Genomic DNA, 22,748 nt, shown 5'->3' with positions numbered 1-22,748 from the left:
CTTGGCACAGCCCTGGATGCCTCCATCCAGAGCCAGCCTCAGCTTTGACTCATTTGCCATCATTTACCAGCAAAAAGCTCAGCTGTTACCTAGGTGGCATCAGCAGAGCAGTCACCTGGAAAAGCTTCTGTCAGTAGAAAATATTAGGGTAGGAAATGATAGAGATCTTGCAGGCAAGGTCTCCATTGCAGGCAGGCTGCACAAGCACCTCCTCCGTGGTGACTGTCTCCCCTGCAACCCAGCAGGTTAGCATAGGTGGGAGGAAAGCCACAAGGCTCTCCTGGGGAGTGGGGCTTGGGGATCACTGCTCATCACTCTGGTAGGGGTTCAGTGAAGGGCTCTGCCCAGGGCTGGTGGCCATGGCATGCGATAAGTCATGTGTTCAGCTGGGGCCATGGCCCTGCTCCATCCACAATGGGTGCTGCCAGGTGGGATCAGGGTTAGGGGACTGGGATGGGTCCCTGCGGCTGTCCCCGTCCACTGTGCACTGTCCTTGGCGTCACTGATCCCAGCGTGGGGGCGCAGCGCCCCCTGGTGGGGTAACAGTGCAGAACAGGGGCCATAGGCTGGGGACAATGGGGGACAGTCACTCGACAGACCTCTTGACCACAGGGCCTTGCCAGGGCTGAAGGGAAGGGAGAGGAGCTCGCGGGACAGTAGCTCAGCAACTGCCCCCTTGCCCCCCAGCAGCCACAGGCACCTTCATTATGGAAGAAGATTTATCAAAATTAGAAAAAACAACCACACATACAAAACCCCAAAACCCCAGCTGAGGAAGCATCTAACTCCCATCCTCTACCCTCCCCAGGCGGTCCCAGTGAGGGGAAGGGTCATGAGACATCCGGGAGGGGAAGGGACAGGCTGTGCTCCCAGGACTGCCCTTGCCACCAGGCTGCTGTGAACAAGAGGACAGTCAGGTAGCTTGTCACTGCTGGGGAGCCTGGCCAGAGCTGAGGTCCTCTCACAGGAGGCTTCTATAGTGATTTTCTTTGGCCACTTGCCTTTGGAACAACCCTACATACACCCTAGAGAGGTAGCAGCAGCCCTCAGACATTGAGGTGGGCCCTACCAGCAAACCCCCCTTCCCCATCCTGCCCAGCACAGAAGCTGGTTTTTCACAAATGCTCCTGAGAGTGGTACACAGAGCAGAGCCACAGCACCACCCAGCAGACAAGGAGAGGAGCCACCTCCTTGCCCTGACTACACCAACTAAGCACCCTCCCATCCCAGAGAGCAGGCAGGCATTGCTTCCCCTGGTGTGGTTCCATTAGGAGTCATTGGGGAGGCCGAAGAGCTTGACGGTGCCTGCCTCCCGACTGCTGTCGTATTTGCCATCTTTGTCATCGCAGGCGAAGGCCAGCAGGGGCCTCTTCGGATGCCAGGCCACTGTGAAGGTGGGGGACTCGCACTGCACCTCCCAGAGCTTCTCTCCTGCATGGAAAAGGGGTCACATCAGTCCAAAGAGCCTCCAGCCCCATGCTGCATGCTGCCCTGTAGCACACAGCAGAGCCAAACGCCTGCCTCTTCCCTCCCATGCAGGGCAGAGGAGGAACAAACGCTGCTTCAGCGCCTTTCGGTCACCTGGTGACAAAGCTCAGACATGACACACGCTGCCACACACAGAGCAGAGGCTCCCCCTCACGGTGCTCTGCTCTGCACAGCCAGGCTCTTCCTTAGCAGACTGATTCTCCCAGTCCCCTCCCAGATCCACCAGCACTTCTCAATCCAACTCCCTCCTTGCTGTTCCCCAAAAGCAGAACCATTACCTGTCTCCACCTCTGCAATGTCAATGAAGTGATCTTCTGACGCTGATGCCAGCATCTTCCCGTCGTGGCTGAAGCTCAGCGTTCGCACAGGCCAGTCCAGCCTGCAGCAACAGAGCACAGCAGATGGTGAGTCACCTCCTGCACAGGCACCAGAGAGGGGGACACAAACAACTCTGGGACAGCAGTACCTACCTTGAGAAGCACCTCACACACACCAGTTCATCCACGTCCCAGAGGCTGACTAGTGCATCAGCACTGCCTGTGGCAAAGTACTTCCCCATGGGATCAAACTTGATGCAGATGCAGTTTGAAGGATGGGCATTGATGGACTGGATGGGTTTCAGCTCTGGGTAGCTATGGAGATGAACAGACAGGGCAGGAAGCAGTGAGAGAAGTGTAGGGCTTGTCTGCAAGCAGAGCAGGTGGGACTGGGACTATAAGCAACCAAACTCCTGCAGGGCCATACTCTTGGAAACCTTCAACGGCTGAGCAAATGATGCAAAGCATCAGGGTCACTCCCAGGGAGCCCAGCCCAGAACTGGGGTAACCAGACAAGTTCATTCCCACCAGAGGGCTGGGAGTCACTGGGGTGTGAGACTCTGGTTCCCCAAAAGCAGCAGAGGGGTTTGCAGACTGCTGTCTGCTGCAGCCAGCCTGGCTACCCTGCCCACCAGAGGCACCTACCTGAGAATGTTAATGCAGCCATTCCCATTAGTGAGGAAGAACATGTTGTTATCGTTGTTCCAGGAGATCTCATTCACCTCAAACTTGAACTGCTCCTCAGCTTTGGAACGATGAGTCTTGGCATCAATGAAGGTGACTACATCATCCTTGTTCCCCACTGCAATGGTCTGTCCATCAGGGCTCCAACAGATGTTGATATTCTCTCCTGGAGGGGCAGAAAGGCAGGTCTCATTTCCACCCAACAACACACAGTAGCCAAGGAATTAAACAGACAGGCAGCTTTCATTCCTGATCTTAGGGCAAAAACTGCTTCACTAACTCACAACCACTCCCAAATGGGAAAGACAGACAGGTCTGCAGTCTGACACACAAACCCCATACAGCAGCTGTCCAGCAAGGGTGCACAATGATAGAAAATCAAACTTAACAGAATCAGATTCAAGCCAACCCAATGACATTGCTGCCCTTTCCATTTCAACTGAGATGGGATCACCACAACTACTAAACAAGGTCAGCTCAAAGATCCTCTGAACCCAGTGATTTTTTCAGACCTAAAAAAAGCAGAAGTCAACAGGGACTGAGTGCACCCTCAGTAAGTTTGCAGATGACACCACGCTGGATAGGAGTGTTGATCTGTCCCTGACAGAAAGGCTCTGCAAAGGGAACTGGACAGACTGGATCAATGGGTAGAGGCCAGCTGTATGAGGTTTAACCCTGATGTGGCAGGTCCTGCACATGGGTCACAACAACCCCATGCTTAGGGCAGAGTGGGTGGAAACTGCCTGACAGAAAAGGACCTGAGGGTGCTGGTTGACAGCCAGCTGAACATTAGCCAGCAGTGTGCCCAGGTGGTCAAAAAGACAAAGAGCATCCTGGCCTGTATCAGGAACAGCGTGGCTAGCAGGAGTAGGGAAGTGATCATGACCCTTTACTCAGCACTGGTGAGGCCACAGCTCAGCTACTGTGTTCAGTTTGGGGCCACTCACTACAAAAAGGAGATTGATGTGCTGCAGCATGTCCATGGGCAATGAAGCTGGCAAAGGGTCTGGAAGGCAGGTCTGCTGAGGAGGAACTGGGATTGTTTAGCTTGGAGAAGTGGAGGCTGAAGGGAGACCTCACTGCTCTCCACAACTACCTGAAAAGAGATTGCAGTGAGGTGGTGGTTGGTCTCTTCTCCCAAGTATCACATGACAGAACAAGAGGAAATGCAATCAAATGGAACCAGGGTGGGGGTTGATTGGATATTAGTACAAATTTCCTTATGGAAAGCGTGGTCAGGGACTGGAACAGGCTGCTCAGGGAGGTGGTGGAATCACCAAGCCTGGAGGTGCTCAAAACCATGCAGACATGGCACTTCAGCACATGGTTTAATGGCCATGGTGAAATTAGGTCGACAGTTGGACTCCATGACCTCGGAGGTCTTTTCCAATGAAACAATCCTGATTCTACAAGGCAGGTTGCAGTTATGCCATCTTACAAAGTCATTTCCAGCCCAAACAACTCAAAATTGGAGATTTCTGAACCCACACAAACTTTTACTTCCACCATGGTATGCCTCACCTTAATCTCCAGCCTTGCAGCCCAGAGACTCCAGACACAAGTATCAAAGAAACGAAATGGTTTGGGTCAGAAGGAACATTTAAAGCCAGATGACACCATCTAGACCAACCCTCTTGCAGTGAACATAAAACTCAGTTAGGTTGCTCAAAGTCTCCTCCAACCTGACCTTAAATGTTTCCAGGGAGGGTGCATCCACCACCTTGCTGGGCAACCTGGGCCAGGGTTCCACCAGCTTCATTGTGAAAAATGTCTTCCTTGTCTAAACCTCCCTTCTTTTAGTTTAAAACCATCAGCTCTTGTCCTGTTACAACAGGCCCTGCTAAAAAGATTATGATCATCTTTCTTAGAGAGTTCTTTAAGTACTGAAAGGCCACAGTGTCTCCCCAGAGCCTCCTCTTCTCTGGGCTGAACAACCCCAACTCTCTCAGTCTCTCTTCCTAGCAGAGGTATCCTAGACATCTGATCATTTTTGTGGCCCTCCTCTGGACCCACTTCAACAGTTTCATGCCCTTCTTGTGCTGAATGCATGACACTTTCACTACCAGCATCCTATTTCAGTAGCTTCTGTAGCCCTTACACCACAGTGAATCACAGTATCACAGTATCGCTAAGGTTGGAAGAGACCTCGAGGATCAGCAAGTCCAACCTGTCACCACAGATCCATGACTAGACCATGGCACCAAGTGCCACCTCCAATCTCCTCTTGAACACCTCCAGGGATGGTGACTCCCTGGGCAGCCCATTCCAATGCCTAATGACTCTCTCGGTGATCAGCCCTTGTGTTCACTGCTGCTCCTTACAGACGAGTACAACACAAAGATAAATGCGGTCAGTAAAGATGCTCCGATTGCATAGCCCTAAAGCACTGTGCCACTGCAGACAAGTCCCATGCAGCTGAGGTCCTGCTGAGACCCAAGGAAGGAAAGGACCCACCTTTGGTGTTGACAGTGGCGATGCATTTGGTGGTACGGACGTCCCAGATGCGGATGGTTTTGTCCCCAGATGCCGTGACGAAGAGGTCAGGATTGCTGGGGTGCCAGCAGAGCTGATCCACACTATCCCCGTGGCCTCGGTAGTTGTTCTCCTTCACCTGGAGAGAGAGGACAATGTAAGAAAGACATAGACCTGATCAAACAGGTGCAGAGAGATACAGAGCTGATCAGGGGGCTGGAGCACCTCTCCTGTGAGGACAGGCTGAGAGCACTGGGGTTGTTCAGCCTGAAGGCAAGAAGAGTCTAGGGAAATCTTATAGTGGCCTTTCAGTACATAAAGGGGGTCTACAGGAAGGGTAGAGAAGGACTCCCCAACTTTGTCCTGTCACTAGAGGCAATGTAGTGACAGGACAAGAAGTTGGCAGTTTTAAACTGAAAAAAGGATAGATTTAGATTAAATATTAGAAATTCTTTACTGTAAGGATGACAAAACACTGGAACAGGTCGCCCAAGGAAATTACGCATGCCTCATCCCTGGTAACCTTCAAGGCCAGGTTGGATGAAGCTTTTAGGCAATCTGGTCTAGCAGAAGTGTCCCTGCCCGTGGCACTGAGATTGGAACTTTAAGGTCCCTTTCAACCCAAACCGTTTTATGATTCTGTGGCAGCCACTAACGAGAAGGATGAATGAATCTCTACCCGCCTGCACTGCCGGTTACCGGATGGGGCAGGTGATCAGCCCAAAGCCCCACCACCATTTCATCACGTTCTCTACCTAAGCCGGGCAGGATGGAGACACCAACTCCAGTCCCGGCTCCCTGAGCCCAGCACCAGTCTGCGGGGTCCTTACTGACGCTTCTCCTTCCGGTACAGACCGAGTCTCCTCACTCCCAGTTCTTGTACCCACTGGGGCTCATTCCCGGTGCGAGCCCCCGGTCCGAGGATCCAGCCCCGAGGGAGTCCCTGGTACCAGCCTGCACCATCAGTCCCAGCCCGTGGGCTGCTGGGATGTCCCAATACCACCCGGAGCGGTGGTTCCAGCCGCTCCCCAGCGCCTGGCACCGAACCGCCGCCCCGAATCGCCGAATTTGCTCACCAGCCGGTCCTTCTCGAGCAGGAAGACGCTGGCGGTCTTGTCGAAGGAGCCGGAGGCGAGGCGGCGGCCGCAACAGCTCCAGGCCACCGAGTGCACCTTGGCGCCGTGCGCCGGGAACTCACGGCTCCGGGTGTTGGCGCGGAACAGCTCTTGCATGGCCTGCACATAGGGGGACAGCGCCATAGCGGCGGGGCCGCGCCGCGCCGCGCCCGGGGCCGCTGCCGCCAGCCCTCCCCGCTGCCGCCACTGACGCAGCTTCCGCCCCGGGCCCGGCCCGAGAGCTGCCGCTGCCGGCGCGTGCGGGGCGGAGCCACCGCCCGCCGCCAAGATGGCTGACAGCGTCGTCCTCATAAGCACCTCGGACTCCGAGAGCAGCCACTCGCCACCATCCCCGCGCCAGCGTCGCTGCTGCCGCTGCCAGACGCCGCCACGGCGCCCGCTGCAGGCCCCCGCGGTGAGTCGGCGGCCCCCGGGGCGGGACGCAGAAGCCGCCCACCGGGAGCGGCGCCGCCTGCCCCTTACAAAGATGGCGGCGCTTCCGTCGCAGGCAGGAACGGCAGCCGCTCGGGGACAGGAAGCACCGAGGGCTATAGTGTGCCTCCCCGGGGCGGCCGGCACGGGATCCCACTCGTGCGTTCCCGGGAAGCCTACTGCCCTGGGTCACGTCCCTGACAGGATCGCCCTGGGCCTAGCCGCATCCCCCAAAGGCACCCCGACTACCCCCAGGAGCCCCTTGGGTCCTTTCAGACGCCATCCGCCAGGAGCAGAGCCGTGGTCCCCAAGCGTGTCCCACCCCCGCGGCCTTTTCCCCCCAGGAAGACCTCGGTCACCAGCCACGAAATGTTTTGGTCCCCTCAGCCTCACCTCGAGGCAGGATGCCAGCCCCCCGCGTGGGGGTCCAACCCCAGGCCATGATGGGGTGGCCAAGGCGAGGGCCAGGGCAGATACCCTGTGGGCAGGCAGCAGTGGTCTGGGGCAGGAGCTGTGCAGGGCAGAAGGCCGCTGTGGATGGTTCACCCAGGCCGCGGGGGGAATGCTCCGTTTATCCCCAGCACCAGGCACTGGCCCCAGTTCTGATGCAGCTTTCAAACTGTCTGTGAGAGTTCAGTGCAGCAGGGACAGCTGGACCCAGGGCAGCCTCCAGCCCTCCTCTGCTTGACAGTGCTGGTCCCTTTGTCCCCACAGGAGATCATTGATCTGACCTACGAGGACACAAGCACAGTGCCAGGGAGCAGATTCACCATCATTGACCTGACAGAGGACACGTGCAGCCTTCCCGATACCACCAGCTTGGCCGACCAGGACCCCAGGCAGGCACCTGTTACCCCAACAGCACACATGTCCCATCCCCAGTTCTGCTCCACCCCAGTGCAGGAAATGGAGACAGTGGCAAGGCCATACCCTGCAGCACCCAGGGACAGCACTCCTGCAGAACCCAGTGCCACTGTGGACAGAGCAGAGAGCTGCTGCTCTTCCGCCTCCAGCTACCGCAGCTCCTCCTGCAGCCCAGAGAGGAACTGCAGCACTACCACTTTTAACAGTGACTTGGGCTCTCTGGCCAGCATGCAGCTGGACTCAGACCTGCTGTCCCCATCCCCCTCCAGTCTGGACAGCAGCAGTAGTGACAGAGGCAGTGGCTCAGAGAAAGACACTCCCCACCCATGCCAACAAAGTGAGCTCCCTCTGAAGCTAAGCCCTGCCTCAGCCATCCCCACAGAGGCCCAAAGGCCTTTCCTGGAAGCAGATGACTTACCCCCACATGAAGTAATCCAGCAAGTGACCCCAACCAGGACCAAGGCTGACAGCAAGGCCTGGCTCAACAAACTGCAGTATTTCAGGAGTAGCGGAGTCCAGCACCTCTTCCTGCAAGGTGTGGCACCCAACAGAGAAATGCATCAGGTAAACAGGGTTTGGAGCAGCTGCTGTTGCCAAGCCCAGACAGAGCCTGCTCAGAGCAGCCCCAGCTGTAGAAGATGGAGCTGGGGCATCCCCTGCTTTGCCTCCCCTCTTGGGGGAAGCTTTTCTAGGCAGTGGGGATCTGGTTATTGTGGTTCTCTTCGTGGTGGGCCCCACATCAGAGCTGGGTTGCTCTGAGTCAGGGGGAGCCAGCTTTCACCTATTGCCTTGTCTTGTATGCAGCAGAAGACTGAACTCATCCCCAGTGGGAAGCTGAACATGGTGCGCACCACCATGGAGGAGAACTTCCTGGAAGGCACCTTGCATTTCCTGAATGATTTTGTCTCCTGCCAGCACTACCCCCCCAAAGAAATCATCTCCCACCTGATCAGACGGGTCCTGTTGAACCCCCACCAAAAGGAGTTGCTGAAGGACACCTACATGCTGCTAATGAAGATCCAAATGTATGTGTTTCCTCTGCCATGGTGCCCAGGTGCTCCTGGCTACCTGCCCAGCATAAAGGTGACCTTCCATGGTCCACACTGCAGAATAGGGAACCATTTCCCCTCTAACCTAGGATGATGCTCCCACCCCTGCCTCCTGTTGTCAGCACAGGCAACAGCCCAAGCTGTCTGAGGATGGATCAGGGACAGCCTGTGACACCAGGGAGCCCTTTGGGACAGAGGGATGTGTTTGCCTTGCTCCTAAAGCACAGATCCCATTCTTCACTGACATGGTAGAAATAGCTGCCCTGGGCTGTAACAGGAGAACGTGGGCTGGAGCACTTCCCCTGCTGCCCTCAGGGTTCCTGCAGAGAGGAACAGTATTTTGTGAGTCCTGTGACTCCCCAAATATATAGTACAGCCCCATCAGGTGCTTCCAGAATATTAGCATGGTCAGGGGAGGAAAAAAGAAGAGGACAAAACTGGAGAGGAGAAGGCACAACAGGCCCCTGAGCAGCTGGGGCCAGGAGGGGCTGGGGCAGGATCAGGGAAGGACCAGGGGCTGCCATGACTTCAGGCAGACACTTGGGCAGTTCAGCAGAAATGGACAGTGCTGTCCTTGCAGGGTCCATCCAGCCAATGCTGCCACAGTGGGATGGGACTGGATGCTGCTGAAGTACACCATGGAGGACCAGGTACTTGGCCCCACATGTCACATTGGGCAGGGATCATCCATTAGAGGGTGCCTGAGGGTAAGTATTTGGCCTTGCATGGCCGTGCTGTGCTGCAGAATGGGCCAGTCCAACATGCCCATCACGTCCCAGCAGCTGCTGAAGGCAGCAGGAGCCAGTTGGATATCCCACATTTATCCACAGTGCTCCCTAACCTGCTGCAAGCCTGTAGGTAGGCTGTCTCCTCTGAAGGTGACAAAGCAGCAGACAAATCCTCTCTGGGGCCTAGCCCTAGTGCAACAGTAGAACAGGTCTGGCAACAGCCCTAGGCCATTGCCTGAGCCAGGGAAGCCTCTCCTGGAGCTACTCAGTTGTACATCAGCCCATACCCAAGAGAGACATATTCCCTGGTGCTCCTCACCCTGTTCATACCATCTCCATGTGCCCTCAGGAGAAGCCCCCTGGCTGGGTCCTCTTCCTGCAGTACGTGGTGCAGACCCTGGAGGATGACTTCCAGCACAACCTGAGGCTGCGCATGCTACAGAAGTCAATTGCTAAGAGAGTGCTTTCATGTGACACATGCTTCCACAATGTCAAGTAAGGGACACCACCTCCTTCTCCCCTGTTCTCTAACCAGGGGCTGAAAAGCAGGGGCTCAGGGGCTTTCAGACTTTCCAGGAAACAAGCCTGGGAGACAGAAGGAAGTGTAGGGCCCAAGTATAAAGAACAGGAGTAGGCTTAACAAAAGCAAACCACCAGAGCTGGTGCAAGGCACTTCCAGGCACAGCTTAGTGGGCCCTTCCCAGGAACAAGCTTGAGATTTGCATTGCCCAGGATAGGACTGAGAAGGAAGCAGTCTTGTTTGACAAGTGTATAAATCTGCTGCTCAAGAGAGCTGCTACCTAATCTGTCCAAGGGGGTGAGACATATTCTTCATCCTTGAGATCTCTCCTCAAGCTCCAAGTGGATCTAGTGGTCAGGATGCAGCAAGACCAGGCCTGTCTCCACTAAAATTCTTGTTTCTTTCCCAGGGAGGTGGTTGAATGGTTAGTTGCAGCAGTTACAGGAGTTGGTTTACCCCAGCCCCAGGAGCAGCCACAAGAAACTACGTTGTCTTCACCAGAAGCATGGGCCAAACACAGCTCATCTGCACCATGGCTGACCAGCACTGCCCATGCAGAGGCAGCTCCACCAACTTTCTTCACCCAGAAGTAAGACCCAGATGTCCTAGCTCCCTGCTGGCATTATCATTAAGCCCAAGTCAGGGAAAAGCCAGAGTCCCTCCTTGTTAGGTCAGGGAAGCCAGGCTGTACTTGTTGGTTCTCCTTTGGAGTAGACATAGACTTGGGGAGCAAGAGACATCCTCACCTGGTAGGAAGCTGGCTCAGTAAACATCCTCCACATGCACATGGCACAAGGTTGGAGCTCTTGGCCCACAGCTGAGGCTGGCCTGTGCTGCTCCATCAACACTCAGTACAGCAACCAAGACCTCCTGAGGGCTCTGCTTCCAAGAGCACTGGATTCAGAATTCACACTAAATCCAGCCTGCTGTGTTCCCCTGTGTCCCACACTGCAAGGCAGGAGGCTGAACTAGGTACCATCCCCACTGCTTTACTTGGCAAGCCAGGGGGTGATGACTTCTAGTACTGACTGTGTCTCTAACCCAGGGTGATGCTCCTGCTCCAGCGGATGTTGTCCATCGCAGTAGAAGTGGACAAGTCTCCCAACTGCAGCTCCTGTAAGATTGCAGATGTGATATTCCCATTTATATTGAATATTCCTCTGAGGAGCCAAAGGTGAGACAGACCACAGGCAAGGCAGCACCTGCCTGTGTGAGCAGTAGCCTTGTTCCTGTTGTACACCCAAGTGTGGATGCATGAAGTAGCACAGTGTGAGACAGGCAGGCTCATTCACGACCCAGCCAGCAGACACGTGGCTGTTGGACTGACAGGTCCCATGGAAACAGAACATCACCAGCTGGTGTGCCTGAGAACAGTTGCTTGTCCCAGCTGTTAAAGCTGCAGGACCTTAAAACTGTAAAGAGGGTCTGAAAAGCAGCAGTCTGCATCAGCCTGGTCAAGAACTGGCAAACACATCTCTGATTCCCATGGACAACTGAGTAGCCTATCAGATAATATGATGCAGATTTGCCTCAACATCCCTTGGTTTGCTTCTCTAAGAAGTACAGCATCTGAAGCTAAAACACAAGGGCCTGACTGGCTCTAATTCAGATGCAAGACCATTAGACCCACAGACATTTCAAACCCATGTTTGCCAACCCCAGGAAACCTTTTCAGACAGAATCTTTCAGCAGAATCTACCTGAGCACACACCAGGCCTAGTCAAGCCAAATTAACTCTAACCAAATTCACTCCTCCCAGGACAGATCTCAGAGATCTGGCTGGCTGCTGACTCTACTTTGCATTTGCTTGGCTGTGCTACCTGCAAGCCAGCAGGAATGGCAAACTCCCACACAGGCTACTGAGCAGGGTAGAGTGAGGCAGCTAAGCTTACTTCAGAGACCATACCAACCTTGAGTTGCCACAGGTCAGACCTAAAGACAAACACATGGCTGAGCTGCACAATGAAGGTCTCTATCACATTTAGTGGGTTTTCTTCCACTCTGCCACTGCCTCTGCAGTTACCCCACATCTGCACCAGATCGAGACCCGAAACCAGGAACACGCTGAAACAGTTGTCCCTGGTCAGCCTATGCTCTCTCTCCCCTAGAGTAAAACCCTTCTGTCTTCCAGGGAAGCTTTCTTAAACACTATGGAGAGCCAGCTCCTGCGCTGCAAACTGCTAGAGCAGCTGTTCCAGCATAGTTGTGATGTGCCCTCAACTTTGCACTTGTCTCTGGCCAAGATCCTGTACTTCCTGGGCCACTCCTCTGTGCTGCTGCCATACCAGGTATCCTGTTCCACCTCTCCTTTGCCTTTTCTCATGAGAAAACCTCTCATAACAAAATTCTGTCTCACAGGATGAAGCAGCAACATGGCAAAGATGGGACGAGATGCTAGAGTACTTGAATTTGCTGCTGCTGAGTTACCAAAATGTAGTACTGGGTAAGCAGCCTGTTCTGACCTCAACAGACACAACCTCACTAAAAAGCTGCAGTAGAGGAGCCAAAGTACCCATCTTCTCATCACTCATGTACCCACAGCCACTGAGTCTTTGAAAGATGTGTCCCATCCATACCAGTAGTTATTCCTAGCAGTCAGAGCAAAGAAGTGATGTTGCATCAAGCAGAGCACTCAAGTTGCTTGACCAAGTTTAGCCTCTAATAATAGCCTACTTCCTGCAGGATCAGTCCCTGCACTGGGAAATACAAGGGGTGCTTTGTACCCACTGTTGCCTAAGCTGCACCCACAGTGGATGGAAGAATAGGATGGCTTAGGAGGAAAGGCAGAAGGCAAAGTGATGGCAATGCCAGAACACACACAGTACTTAGCATACAAGGCATGTAACACCACCCATATAGCAGTGGAAGGAGCAGCATTTCTGACCCTAGGAGAACAGCAGAGTCACAAAACACTCCTGAGAACTCCCAGAAGTCTCTTACCAGTTCAGCTGCTTTAGCCTAGGGTTAAGGTTTTCAGGGGGGAATGCAGAGGAATCCAACATCACACATGCCTACTTATTCTGCCTGAAGCCCTAGTTAAGCCCTTTGCAGCTGGACAGCTGATGGGTCTGCCACTGTTAGAGGAGAAATGGATGCCACAAGCCCTTCCCCCTCCCCCTTTCTTGGGCTCTCTCCATGTGCAGACTTACTCCAAGAAGGGAACAGTTCCCCCTTCCACAAGGCTAGTCTTATGCAGAAGCATCAAGGATAACTGTGAGAGAATCAGCACAGTTCCCAACTGCTCCTCACCATGGCATGCTGCAGTCTGTCCCTGGACAAGGTCAGGCAGCCCCTGTGACTTGCCTCTTCCCAGCAGTACTTCCTCTTGCAGGCCACTTATGGAGCTCACTCAATGACCGGATGGATTTGATCATTCAGAAGGTGAAGCCCAGGCTGCAGGCTGGTGATGACATCAGCCAGCTGGACATTCAGCTGAAGATGGAGAACTTCATCAACCAAATGCAGCAGATCCTGGGGCAGCCTTTTCCCCTGCAGTTTACAGAGAAGCTGCAGCTGTTTCAGGAGTTGTTCCTCATTGTTGCTGCTACCTGACAGAAACAACCCCTGCAGCAGCTGGGGGGGGGGGGGGGGGGGGGGGGCACAGAGAGCTTCATGTTTCTTCTGTAAAACCCTCTCCAAACCTCATCTCATGCTGCAGCCTCCCATGTCATGTTATGGGGACTTATTCATACATTTCTTGGGGAAAACACCTGCTTTCCTTTCAAACCTGCCTCATCCTACAGTTCAAGGCATTTTGTACAGTGGTAGAAAATAAATTATTTTCGTATTTGCTGAGACTGTTCCACTGTGGTGCCAGGCCTGCCCAAAGGGAGGGCAGAGCTGGCAGCTGTACTTTGGAATAGCGTCAGACTACAGCAGCCATGACCTCTGCCCTTAGCTTGCACAGCAAGCAAAATGCCCAAATACCTCTTTGGTGTTTAGAAAAAGATGATAGCATTTAACAAAAAAAGCAGGTGCAGACTTCAGTGACAGCATGCACAGCACAGGGATCCCCAGGCCCCACTGGACAGTCCTCAGAGGGGAACATTTGTGTTCCAAACACGTGACTTTGCCCAAGGTGGTTAACGTATCAAGAAAGAACATTGAGGAGCACAGCCACGGCAGGGCAGTCCTGGTTACTGCTTTACACTCTGAAGGCAATGCTTGCTGCACAGCAAGGCCTCATCCAGCAGCCTGGCTTCAGTTAGCCCAGAACAGCTTGGAAGAGGGAGCCCCAAATCAGACAGGTTTGTTCCTTCTACTTTAGGAAGCCTCTTCCCCACTGCCAGATGCAGAACAAGCCACTCATCTGCATGACACCACCCCTCCCTTCTAGGCATAAGCCTGGGAAAAGCATAGTTTTTCTAAGCAGTAGCCAGAAGCAGTGCCAACAGTGCAAGCTCCCACGTCCTTGCTGCTCTAGAAAGCTGCTCCTCCAACATGGTGAGCTCATTCAGGTGTATAAACCAGGTAGCTCCTTTTAACTGGACTAGACTTCAATCATGAGGCAGGAAGCTGCATGGTAGCAAGAGGCCCATAGGGACAGTCATATCCCCAAGAATGATGTTGGGATACAATAGAGAAATTAGGATGAGAATCCTACCAAGAGGCCACACTTTATTCCCATCCTTTCCAAACTAAACTATGAGATGAGCCTGTGTAACCAAGAGCTACAGCAGCAGGCTGTATCTGAGTACCTGGCTGCTTCAGTCACTTCATGACTTAGCTGTGCCAGCACTCTAGGAGTACAGGGAATGCCTGTGCTCAGCTCAGGCCTCCCCAGCCCAGGAGAGCCATGTGCTCTATCAGCAGTACTTAGGCAGCTACAAATGCTACAGCACTCACACCAGAACATTTCAGGTGAAAATAAAGCCAAGATGGCCACACCACCAGGAGCTGGGCACCTCTAGGCAAATATCAGCCTGGCTCCTACATCTGTGCCTCCTCTGTAATGCAGGTGCAAACAGCACACAGGCTGCAAGAGAAGGAGGCTTGGGAACATGAAGAATCTCCATTTGATTAGATCAAGAAAACACAGATTTCACATTTAGCTTCACCTACACAAGTCCAAGACAGGGCTGAGCCTGGCTTTAAACCTACCCAGTCAAGAGGGAGTGTTAGAGCTAACATTTTACCCTGATGCAAGTGCTGCCAAAGCCTAACCAGGCAGAGCCTCAACTCCATTGCTCCCACAGATGCTTTCCTAGTGCTGACACACAGAACCTCCGTTCACAAGGGTTTTATTTTCTTGTAGGAAACAAACCAAACAAAAATCACACATGTTCAACATGAATACAGACAAATAAATTAATGTCAAACAAGAGACTGATTGCCAAGGTACAAGTGAGTGGTGACAGTGGAAACTGCTTGGTTAGGTGAGAGACTTTCCATACAACACATCACTGGCAGTGCTGTTGAAGCTTGAGAGATGCAAAGCCACAAAATATGCTGCTTCAGAGGGGTCAGCAGCTTGTGAGATGAGCCAACCCTGCCTCACCCTCTGGGAGGAATGTTTGGTTTAAGGCAGCAGAAACTCCAGAGCTCAATGGTTACCACCTGTTAAATAACCTCTGCACAATGTCCTGGCTACAGAGAAGCTTCCAGTACCAGAGGCAAGGCTGCTGTGCCACCACATCACTACAGAAAGCCTACTGATGGAGCTCTGCAACAGTTGTGAGATCAAAAGAGACCCATTCGCCACAGGACAGGTGAAGGTTACAGAGCAACACTGCCTACAATGCTTAAGGGATTATATTGTAGCCCAGAGTTTCTTGTACTTTTCCCACTTCTCATGAAAGCAAGTGATAGTTCTGCCCAGAAACTGGCTCTGGCTAGGCTAAAAATCACCTATGTTTGTACCATAGCAGGGAGGCACATCCAGCCTTGATCTCAGTCCTCCTCCTAGCCCTGAAAAATGCATTTAATGCAAATTTTAAAAGACCACCCACTTGAGAAGTGCCCCTGGTGTCAAATACACTTCTACATGATTCATACAAGGTGCTAGAAGGGGGGGGGGGGGGAAGGAATTAAGAGATTTAAGCTACACCAGAGTGCCACAGCTCCTGGAGGCCTGTCTTACAGAGGACAGGACAGTGTTGTTTTGCAGAAAAGAAAGGAGAATTACTTAGTTCAAGCCACATCAGCTCTGGTCATTTCCACCTGTTTGGAGGAACAGAGTTGTAAGAGAAGCAATTCTTCCTCACTAATGCCAGGTGTCATTAGATTCTGTTCCCTGCAAGAGCATCTTAGAATCATCACTATTCCTTTAAAAAAAGCTTCAAGGACAAGGTAGTACCAGGTGTTGAACTGTAAGGGCACCAACAGACAGTGCCACATTGAAAGCTGACTCACCACACTCCCAGAGCAGCTTCCTTCTGGCAGTTACTGCTGCAGTTTTCAGTCCTTGCTTGGTTTTGTAACTTTCTGCTGGTGTTCTGTATATGCCAGACAGAACCACAATCCTCCTGAGATTACTTCAGCACTGAGCAGGACAAGACAATCAGACTACAGGTAGGCAAGCCAGTCTGCTTGCACACCACACACAGTCCTACCCCACAAAATAGGGTTCAAGGTTTTACTGTGGTGCAGTGTGCCAGGAAACACACCTAGTGCAGCCCAGTCAACTGAAGTGGGGCAAGACAGCAGACAAGATGGTTTGCACTGGCTTGGGACTAGCACAGGAGTTTTTCCAGAAGTGGCTCTAGGAGGACACTCACAACTGGTTCCTTTTCTGAGATGAAGAGCTGGAAAGGAGACTTTCCTAGTTCACTGCAGCACAACAGGACAGGGAAGCAGCAACTAAGACACCCTGTAGCTCACTAAAGACACCAGAAGCATTCTTCCTAGAACCCAGTGGGAGTGAGCACGTTCAGATCCCGGGGTTTGATATTATGGGAACGTGGAGATTGTTTTCTCCCTTCTGTGACTGGAATGTCCATTTTGGGTGGCTTGAAGGTGACTGGATCTTCTGACATCCTAGTAGCCTGAGCACGCATCAGCTCCATTGGGGAAGGCTTCTGGGCACCCTTATAGGATTGGATGGTAAATCCTCCTGATGAAAAAAAATCACAGTAAGTAAAAGCCAGGAAAACTAGCCAAGCCCTTTTTCCACTGCTCCCAGGAGTGGGCAGTGTCACTGCAGAAAGCCTACACCAGACCCAGCAGCTTCCTTTCATCTAAAGACAATTCCACATCAGTGGCTGCCACTTCCAGTCCTGGTTCCACCAGAAAGCAGAGTGAAAAGCTGGCACCTTCACATCCTGCCTTTCCACTGCAGCCCAGGGCAAGTTATTTCTACTTTCAGATTCTTGGCATAGGTTTTGCCTATTAATGCAGAGAAATAGTAGGATCACAAAGGTGGTCCTAGAAAGTAACAAGGCAAGCAGGATGAGGCTCCAGAAATAATTACAACTCTGGTGTGTGGCTGTACTCATCTAGGTATCACAGTATCACCAAGATTGGAAGAGACCTCAAAGATAGAGTCCAACCTGTCACCATAGACCTCATGACTAGACCATGGCACCAAGTGCCACATCCAATCACCTCTTGAACCCCTCCAGGGACGGCAACTCCACCACCTTTAGAATAAACCTTTATTTGGAATAAACCAAACCAGGTTGGAGACCAGGTCTTGCAGGACAGAAGATTAAGAGGACATACCTGGATCAGTGGTGGATTTCTGGATTGCTTTGGGTCCAAAAAAGCTCCATCTTTCAGATGGCAAGTTGTCCCCCACCTTTTCCACGGCAAAGTCTGGGCCAGTGATAGAAGATGAGGATCCCTGTCTAAACCAGCCCCTGGGGAAAAAAAGAAATAGTCATTGGTATGTATGAGATGAGGCATGAAAATGAATACTTCAAGTGGCCTCACTGTGCTGGGAACTCTACATGTAATTAGCAGCAGCAATTCAAACAATCTTAACAGATTTGTTACCACCCACGATGACAATGTGTGTTCAAATTCCACAAGCTTTGCACTGGATGTATCCAGCACAAAACCACAGCACACTCTGGTTTCCTACAGGCTGCTGAGGTGGAAGATGCTACAAATAACTTCCTCAACCAGTGAGTGACTGTCTAAGGGGTGAAATTCAAAGGAGGCAGTGGTCTGCCAGAACAGAGTACCTGTTCTTATGCTTGGGAGAAGAGTGGGGTGTGCTGCTTGGGGTGGACTGAGCAGAAGAAGTCTGTCTGTCATCTTTTGTCATCTCTCCACTCTGCATTTTTAGCTTCTGTTAGGAGAGAGAAGAGAACATAGAAGCAATAGAGCTTAAATACAAGATAAGGAACAAACAGCAGCTTTGATATAAGCTGGACAACTGCTTGTATCACAGGTGACAATGGATATTAAGTGTCATTGTACCTAAAGCTAAAGCCAGTATTGCCATTCTTGCATATAACCCTAAACCATCTTTCCATGTCAGATACAAGCATTCAGGAAGTCTATGCTCATGACATCCTCTAGACTAGAGGAAGTAAAATAACAGCTACAGCTCACTCTGCAATTCAAAGCAACTGCAGTACTGTACTGCTTCTACTCCAGCACTCATAGGGAGCCTGCAAGATACAGCAGAGCCAGCTTACACATCAGTCCAGCTATCCAGTAACAAGTCTAAATGTCATAGCAACTACTGGTCTCCAGCACTTTAAGTGACAAAGCTTTCAGTCCCACAAGTTCTCTACTGAAGGCAAGACCACACCTTGCTCAGAAGGTACAGGGCCTAGGAGCACCAGACCCCAGGAAGCAATTCACATCCAAGAGGATGGAAGCACCGCGATGAACTGCATTTTGAGGAGCACACCTGGCCATCAGATAAACAGGAACTGGGTGCATGTGAACCAAGTCATTACAAGTCAGGACAAAATGCACTCTGAAGAAGTCACTTGAAGGGCAGTTACAGTTCAAACAGCAACCAGGCAGGCCCCTTCTCGGAACGTTCCCGGTGGCTATCCAAGCGACACTAACACAGTTCAATGCGTTAGCAAAACACTGACCTTGTGGGGGTACACTGTGAGAGTTTGCTATTAAACTCCAAATGCAAGATCACCGTGGGCAACCAAGCTCATCAGAAACATGCTGATTCAAGATTTCTGTCTCCATTTCTAGCAAGAGGCAAGCCCAACTTCCATCTGCTAACTTCCGCATCAGAAACACATTGTTTACAAGTTCTCTCAGGACAAACAGCTGCCACAGCCAATTGCAGGGCACCACTCCAAGGCAGAGCAAGAAACTAGGTTCTGACAGGATGTTTCCACTTGGAAAGATAGCTTCTTTCAAAACTATAAAGGCTAACACTACTCTAAAATGGAAGTGGGTAGGTAACTTTTTACCACAACGGGCTGAAAGCCTTACATGGACTGCCTCGGCCACACGGTGATAGTTGGTCTCCTCAGTAGTGAGGCCTTTGTGGGGAGTGTAGCCAGCATCTCTCAGGCCTGCCTGCTGCTCAAAGCGTTGAATGCTCTCCTGAGTCTGCTCTGGAATGAACAAGAGCACATACCACAAATGCCATCACAAGCTGTCCCAGACAAAAAAGGCAACTTAAGTAACCAAACACAAGACTTTCTTCATCATTCATACCCACACGCTGTGACGAGTTGATAGAGGCAGCAAGACAGAAGCTAAAAGGACATCCTCACTTGAAAACTATCCTGAGTCATAGGGCTAAGTCAAATGAAGCATGAGGGATTTGTCCTAAATCACCAGATGTATTACAAATGCAATATCTGTAATCAAAATCATCTTACCTGCTGCATCACTCCTAATTGCAACTCCCTAAATGGAAGAGACTCCAATAAATTGGGTTTTAAAAGGCCCTCTAGATGCAAAAGGTAGTTTTGGGCAACAACAAAAACCAGTCCTCTGAAAAGCTGCCCACACTAGCCCACCTGACATTGACAGCCTTGCAGAACAGGTGCTGAAGTCTCCCTGTGATCCCAGATTAGGTAAAATAAACTATTTCAGCCAAATACAGAATGAGCACCGATATCAACTTCAGTTCTGGAAAAAAACACCACACTCCCCCCCACTAGCAGCAGCAGATGTTCATTCCCTAGTGGAACTAAGTCAGAAGGAATTAGAGCACAAAGATTACTGGGAAAGCCCAACATCTTTAAAATAGGCAACACTTCCTGTGTTAATGGTAAAAGTCATTTGCAGGGGTAGTGCACTGCATGAGAAACCTAAAGAACCTTTGCTTATTTCCAGTTTGTGACAGAACATTCTTCCTGGGTGGTGACAGTTTGGGCTCCTCACTTCTTACTGCACAAGATGTTTAGGGCTGGCATAGTTTTAACTAGATTAACATTTTACCATTAGACTAGAACAGGAACTGCTTTCCAGAAGTCTGTCCATACTCCCAGATGTTATTTTCTGATGTGGAGGTTATTTTTGAGCCAAGACTGAAATAAGTGCAAATAAATATCTAATCCAAAATGCTGGTCTGAGAAAAAACAAAATAAACACCCAGACATCTTTGGAAGCACAGCTTAGAGGAAAGGATGAAGCTCAGATCCCAGCTGCTAGAAGAGACAGCAGGGACAGATTTAACACATGAATAATTCCTCATTGCAAATGGGCATGTCTTCTCTGCAAACATAACTGACCCCATTTGATTTTAAAGCATCATGATTTATGAGGTTTGTTTTGACTCAGTGTTACTGTTAGCAAGACAGCTGCTCTCCTGTTAACTAACAACTGCCAGCAAGTGCTCCATTACCACAGTGTGTCAGCTCTCCCCACCAGTTAACTCTGGAGCTTTATCTGCCATCCAGAAATACCAAGTTAATAAGCAAACAGAGTAACAGCCACCTCTGCACTCCAGCACCAAGTGGTGTGGACCACAGTGTCCTATCAGCACACAGTGTACCCAGTACTCCTCCCTCACCACCCATCTCCAGCACCTGGAAACAGAGGCAGCAAGTGTGGCCTATCCCCTAGTTCCTTGCTTTTTTTCTAGAAGGATCCTCATACAGTTCAAGAGCAGAGCTGGTCTGAAACCACAAGCTGTCCAGGAACTCTAGTAGTTCCCTTCAGGCATTACTAAGGTAGAGCACATGCATGTGCCCACACCCCACTAGAGATGAGAGCTCTTACTTGTAATGAGAGAGTTCATGATGATATGAGTGGCCTTGGCCTTCACCACAGGTACCCTGTTCACACTCTCAGTGGATGATGAAGGAGGTATGGCAGGTGCATTCACGTTAGCATCCCCTTCCTCAATCTGTGGAGAAGCAGCAGGGTATGGTTTAAGACAAGGAAGTATCACAGCAGCTTACCAGGACACATCTTTGACTACTCAAAGAAGACACAAGGCCAAGCTGCTCTATTAGGCAGACTGCATCCCACAGAAGAAACCCATACACTGTTCTCACTACAGCCCAGAAATGTTTAGAGCTTGAAACTTTCAAATCTTCTGTTCATTGTTAAGGATTGTAAACACACAGGGCCCAAAGTTGTTGACTGAAGTACACAAAGGTCAATAGGGGAAAAAAAAAGGCATCTACTTCAATTCTCATAATTGCAAACTGGACTTCAAGGTCAACTGGGCAAGAGCACCCTCCCACACAGAGCTCAGGAACAGCTATTTACACAACACCAGTCACACAACCTAGAGGCTGGTACTTACATCTTGCTTTCCCCCTTCAATCTTTGCATCAGTTTCTTCATACATCTAGTGTTCATAGTTCTACCACTTATCACAAGAGCCCAGCAACAGAGAGCAAATGAATGCTTGAAAACAAGAAATCCTGTGAAACAAGGACTTCCTCCTCCTCCTAACACAGGAGCTGCAGTTCCCCGACTCATCGGTTTGCTTTTTGCGCTAAAGCACAACTTGAGGCTTCACACATTCCACAGGCACGACTTTAAACCTGCATTTTAAACTCAAAGGGATGCAGAGTTACTTGCTTCCCTTTAAAAACATTTAACTTCACTTCAAACATAAAAACCCCAGCTTTTAAAGCTGCTAGTCTTGCACTCAAAGCATAGACGTTTCATAGGACACTGTGGATTGTGAGACCTTCAAAGACCTCTCAGCCCAGCCTCTCTGCTTCCTGCAGAGACACCTTGCACTGGGTGAGGTCACTCAAAGATTTATACCACCCCATTTCGAACACTTTCAGGGATGAGGCATCCACAGCCTCTCAGGGGAACTTGCTCACACATCCAACATAAGACTACCCTGTCACCCTGGTTTAATTACACCTGGTCACAGCTTTTTGTTTGGTTGGTTTAGGGTTTTTTCTTTGTTTTGGTTGGGTTTTTTTGTTTGTTTGGGGTTTTTTACCCAAAAGAGTCTCCCACAAGCAAGCAGACTCCCAGGACAGCCTAATCATAACCACACTTCTGCCTTCCCACAACAGGGCCAGGCAGCAAGGCAGGTCCTTCTCCCGGCATTTCCCGAGGGCTAAGAGTGCCCAGCAGGTGTAAGGCAGCTTGCCCGGTGCATTGCATCAGCCAGGCAGAGGTCTGCAGGGCCAGGCTACAGCGGCACGTCTTGGCCAGGGCCACCGCGACAGCCAGCCGGCCCGTACCTTCGAGAGCTCCTGGTACTTGCGCTCAGGGATGACGGGCTGCTTCCACAGGACGTTGGCGCACAGGTCTGCGGGCGGCGGCGTCATGGGCGCCGGGTCCTCTAGGGCATCGTCGTAGCTGAAGGCCCGGCGCGGCACGCCGATGGGCAGCGACATCTTGGCCGGGCGGGCCCCACCGCCCTGCTCCAGCGCTGAGAACAGAGAGGGCAGCGCTCAGCACCGCCGCGGCCCACCCGGGCCGGTAGGGAGAAAAGCGGGAGCGAAAGCGGGGCAGGCTTACCAGGAGCATCCGGTTGCCGCGAGTTCATGGCGGCGGCAGCCGGGCTGAGACTAGCGAGGCTCGGTGGGCGGCAGTAGGCCAGGGGCCAGCGACCCGAGCGGCGCCATGGCTAAGCTGCCACCGGAGGGCAGCTGCAGAGGGGAGCCCTGAGGGAGCTCCCTTATCGGCGCGCGGGCCCCGCGAGAGCTGCCGGCCACACGCGAGGCATGCTGGGAGGTGGAGTCTAGGCCACGCGGGGCGCGGGGCAGCCGGCATGGGCGGAGCCA

General features: G+C 51.7%; 3 protein-coding genes across 5 annotated transcripts; 1 reads left to right on the top strand and 2 right to left on the bottom strand.

Moving 5' to 3' along the window:
• Window positions 1-701: 701 nt before the first annotated feature.
• THOC3 (THO complex subunit 3) lies at window positions 702-6,403 on the bottom strand. The gene is made up of 6 exons (XM_068161241.1): window positions 6,038-6,403; window positions 4,944-5,100; window positions 2,451-2,655; window positions 1,959-2,120; window positions 1,767-1,867; window positions 702-1,431 (listed from the first exon to the last, which is right to left on the bottom strand). The coding sequence occupies exons 1-6, from the start codon at window positions 6,386-6,388 to the stop codon at window positions 1,268-1,270; spliced, it is 1,140 nt and encodes a 379-aa protein (XP_068017342.1). The 5' UTR covers window positions 6,389-6,403; the 3' UTR covers window positions 702-1,267.
• Window positions 6,351-13,250, top strand: SIMC1 (SUMO interacting motifs containing 1). 3 transcript variants are annotated; one of them, XM_068161214.1, is made up of 10 exons: window positions 6,351-6,491; window positions 7,223-7,936; window positions 8,180-8,397; window positions 9,002-9,128; window positions 9,499-9,644; window positions 10,079-10,258; window positions 10,715-10,843; window positions 11,801-11,957; window positions 12,028-12,112; window positions 13,001-13,250. In XM_068161214.1, exons 1-10 carry the CDS (start codon window positions 6,366-6,368, stop codon window positions 13,219-13,221), a joined length of 2,103 nt encoding a protein of 700 aa, XP_068017315.1. In that variant the 5' UTR covers window positions 6,351-6,365; the 3' UTR covers window positions 13,222-13,250. The 3 variants fall into 3 exon arrangements, with proteins under 3 accessions (XP_068017315.1, XP_068017326.1, XP_068017306.1); XM_068161225.1 differs by having other exon boundaries at window positions 8,177-8,397; window positions 9,002-9,071; XM_068161205.1 differs by having other exon boundaries at window positions 8,177-8,397.
• Window positions 13,251-14,893: 1,643 nt separating this feature from the next.
• KIAA1191 (KIAA1191 ortholog) lies at window positions 14,894-22,675 on the bottom strand. Its single transcript, XM_068161172.1, has 7 exons — window positions 22,483-22,675; window positions 22,203-22,393; window positions 20,764-20,890; window positions 19,021-19,145; window positions 17,793-17,899; window positions 17,329-17,465; window positions 14,894-16,720 (listed from the first exon to the last, which is right to left on the bottom strand). Exons 1-7 carry the CDS (start codon window positions 22,508-22,510, stop codon window positions 16,512-16,514), a joined length of 924 nt encoding a protein of 307 aa, XP_068017273.1. The 5' UTR covers window positions 22,511-22,675; the 3' UTR covers window positions 14,894-16,511.
• Between the last annotated feature and the right edge of the window lie 73 nt (window positions 22,676-22,748).

Source organism: Melanerpes formicivorus, unplaced genomic scaffold (genome assembly GCF_026170545.1).
Source record: "Melanerpes formicivorus ecotype bairdi unplaced genomic scaffold, bMelFor1.0.p_v2 SCAF_2, whole genome shotgun sequence".
Taxonomy (NCBI): Eukaryota; Metazoa; Chordata; class Aves; order Piciformes; family Picidae; genus Melanerpes; species Melanerpes formicivorus.
The sequence above is the reverse complement of the archived record's forward strand: the minus strand, read 5'-3'. Positions and strand labels throughout refer to the sequence as shown.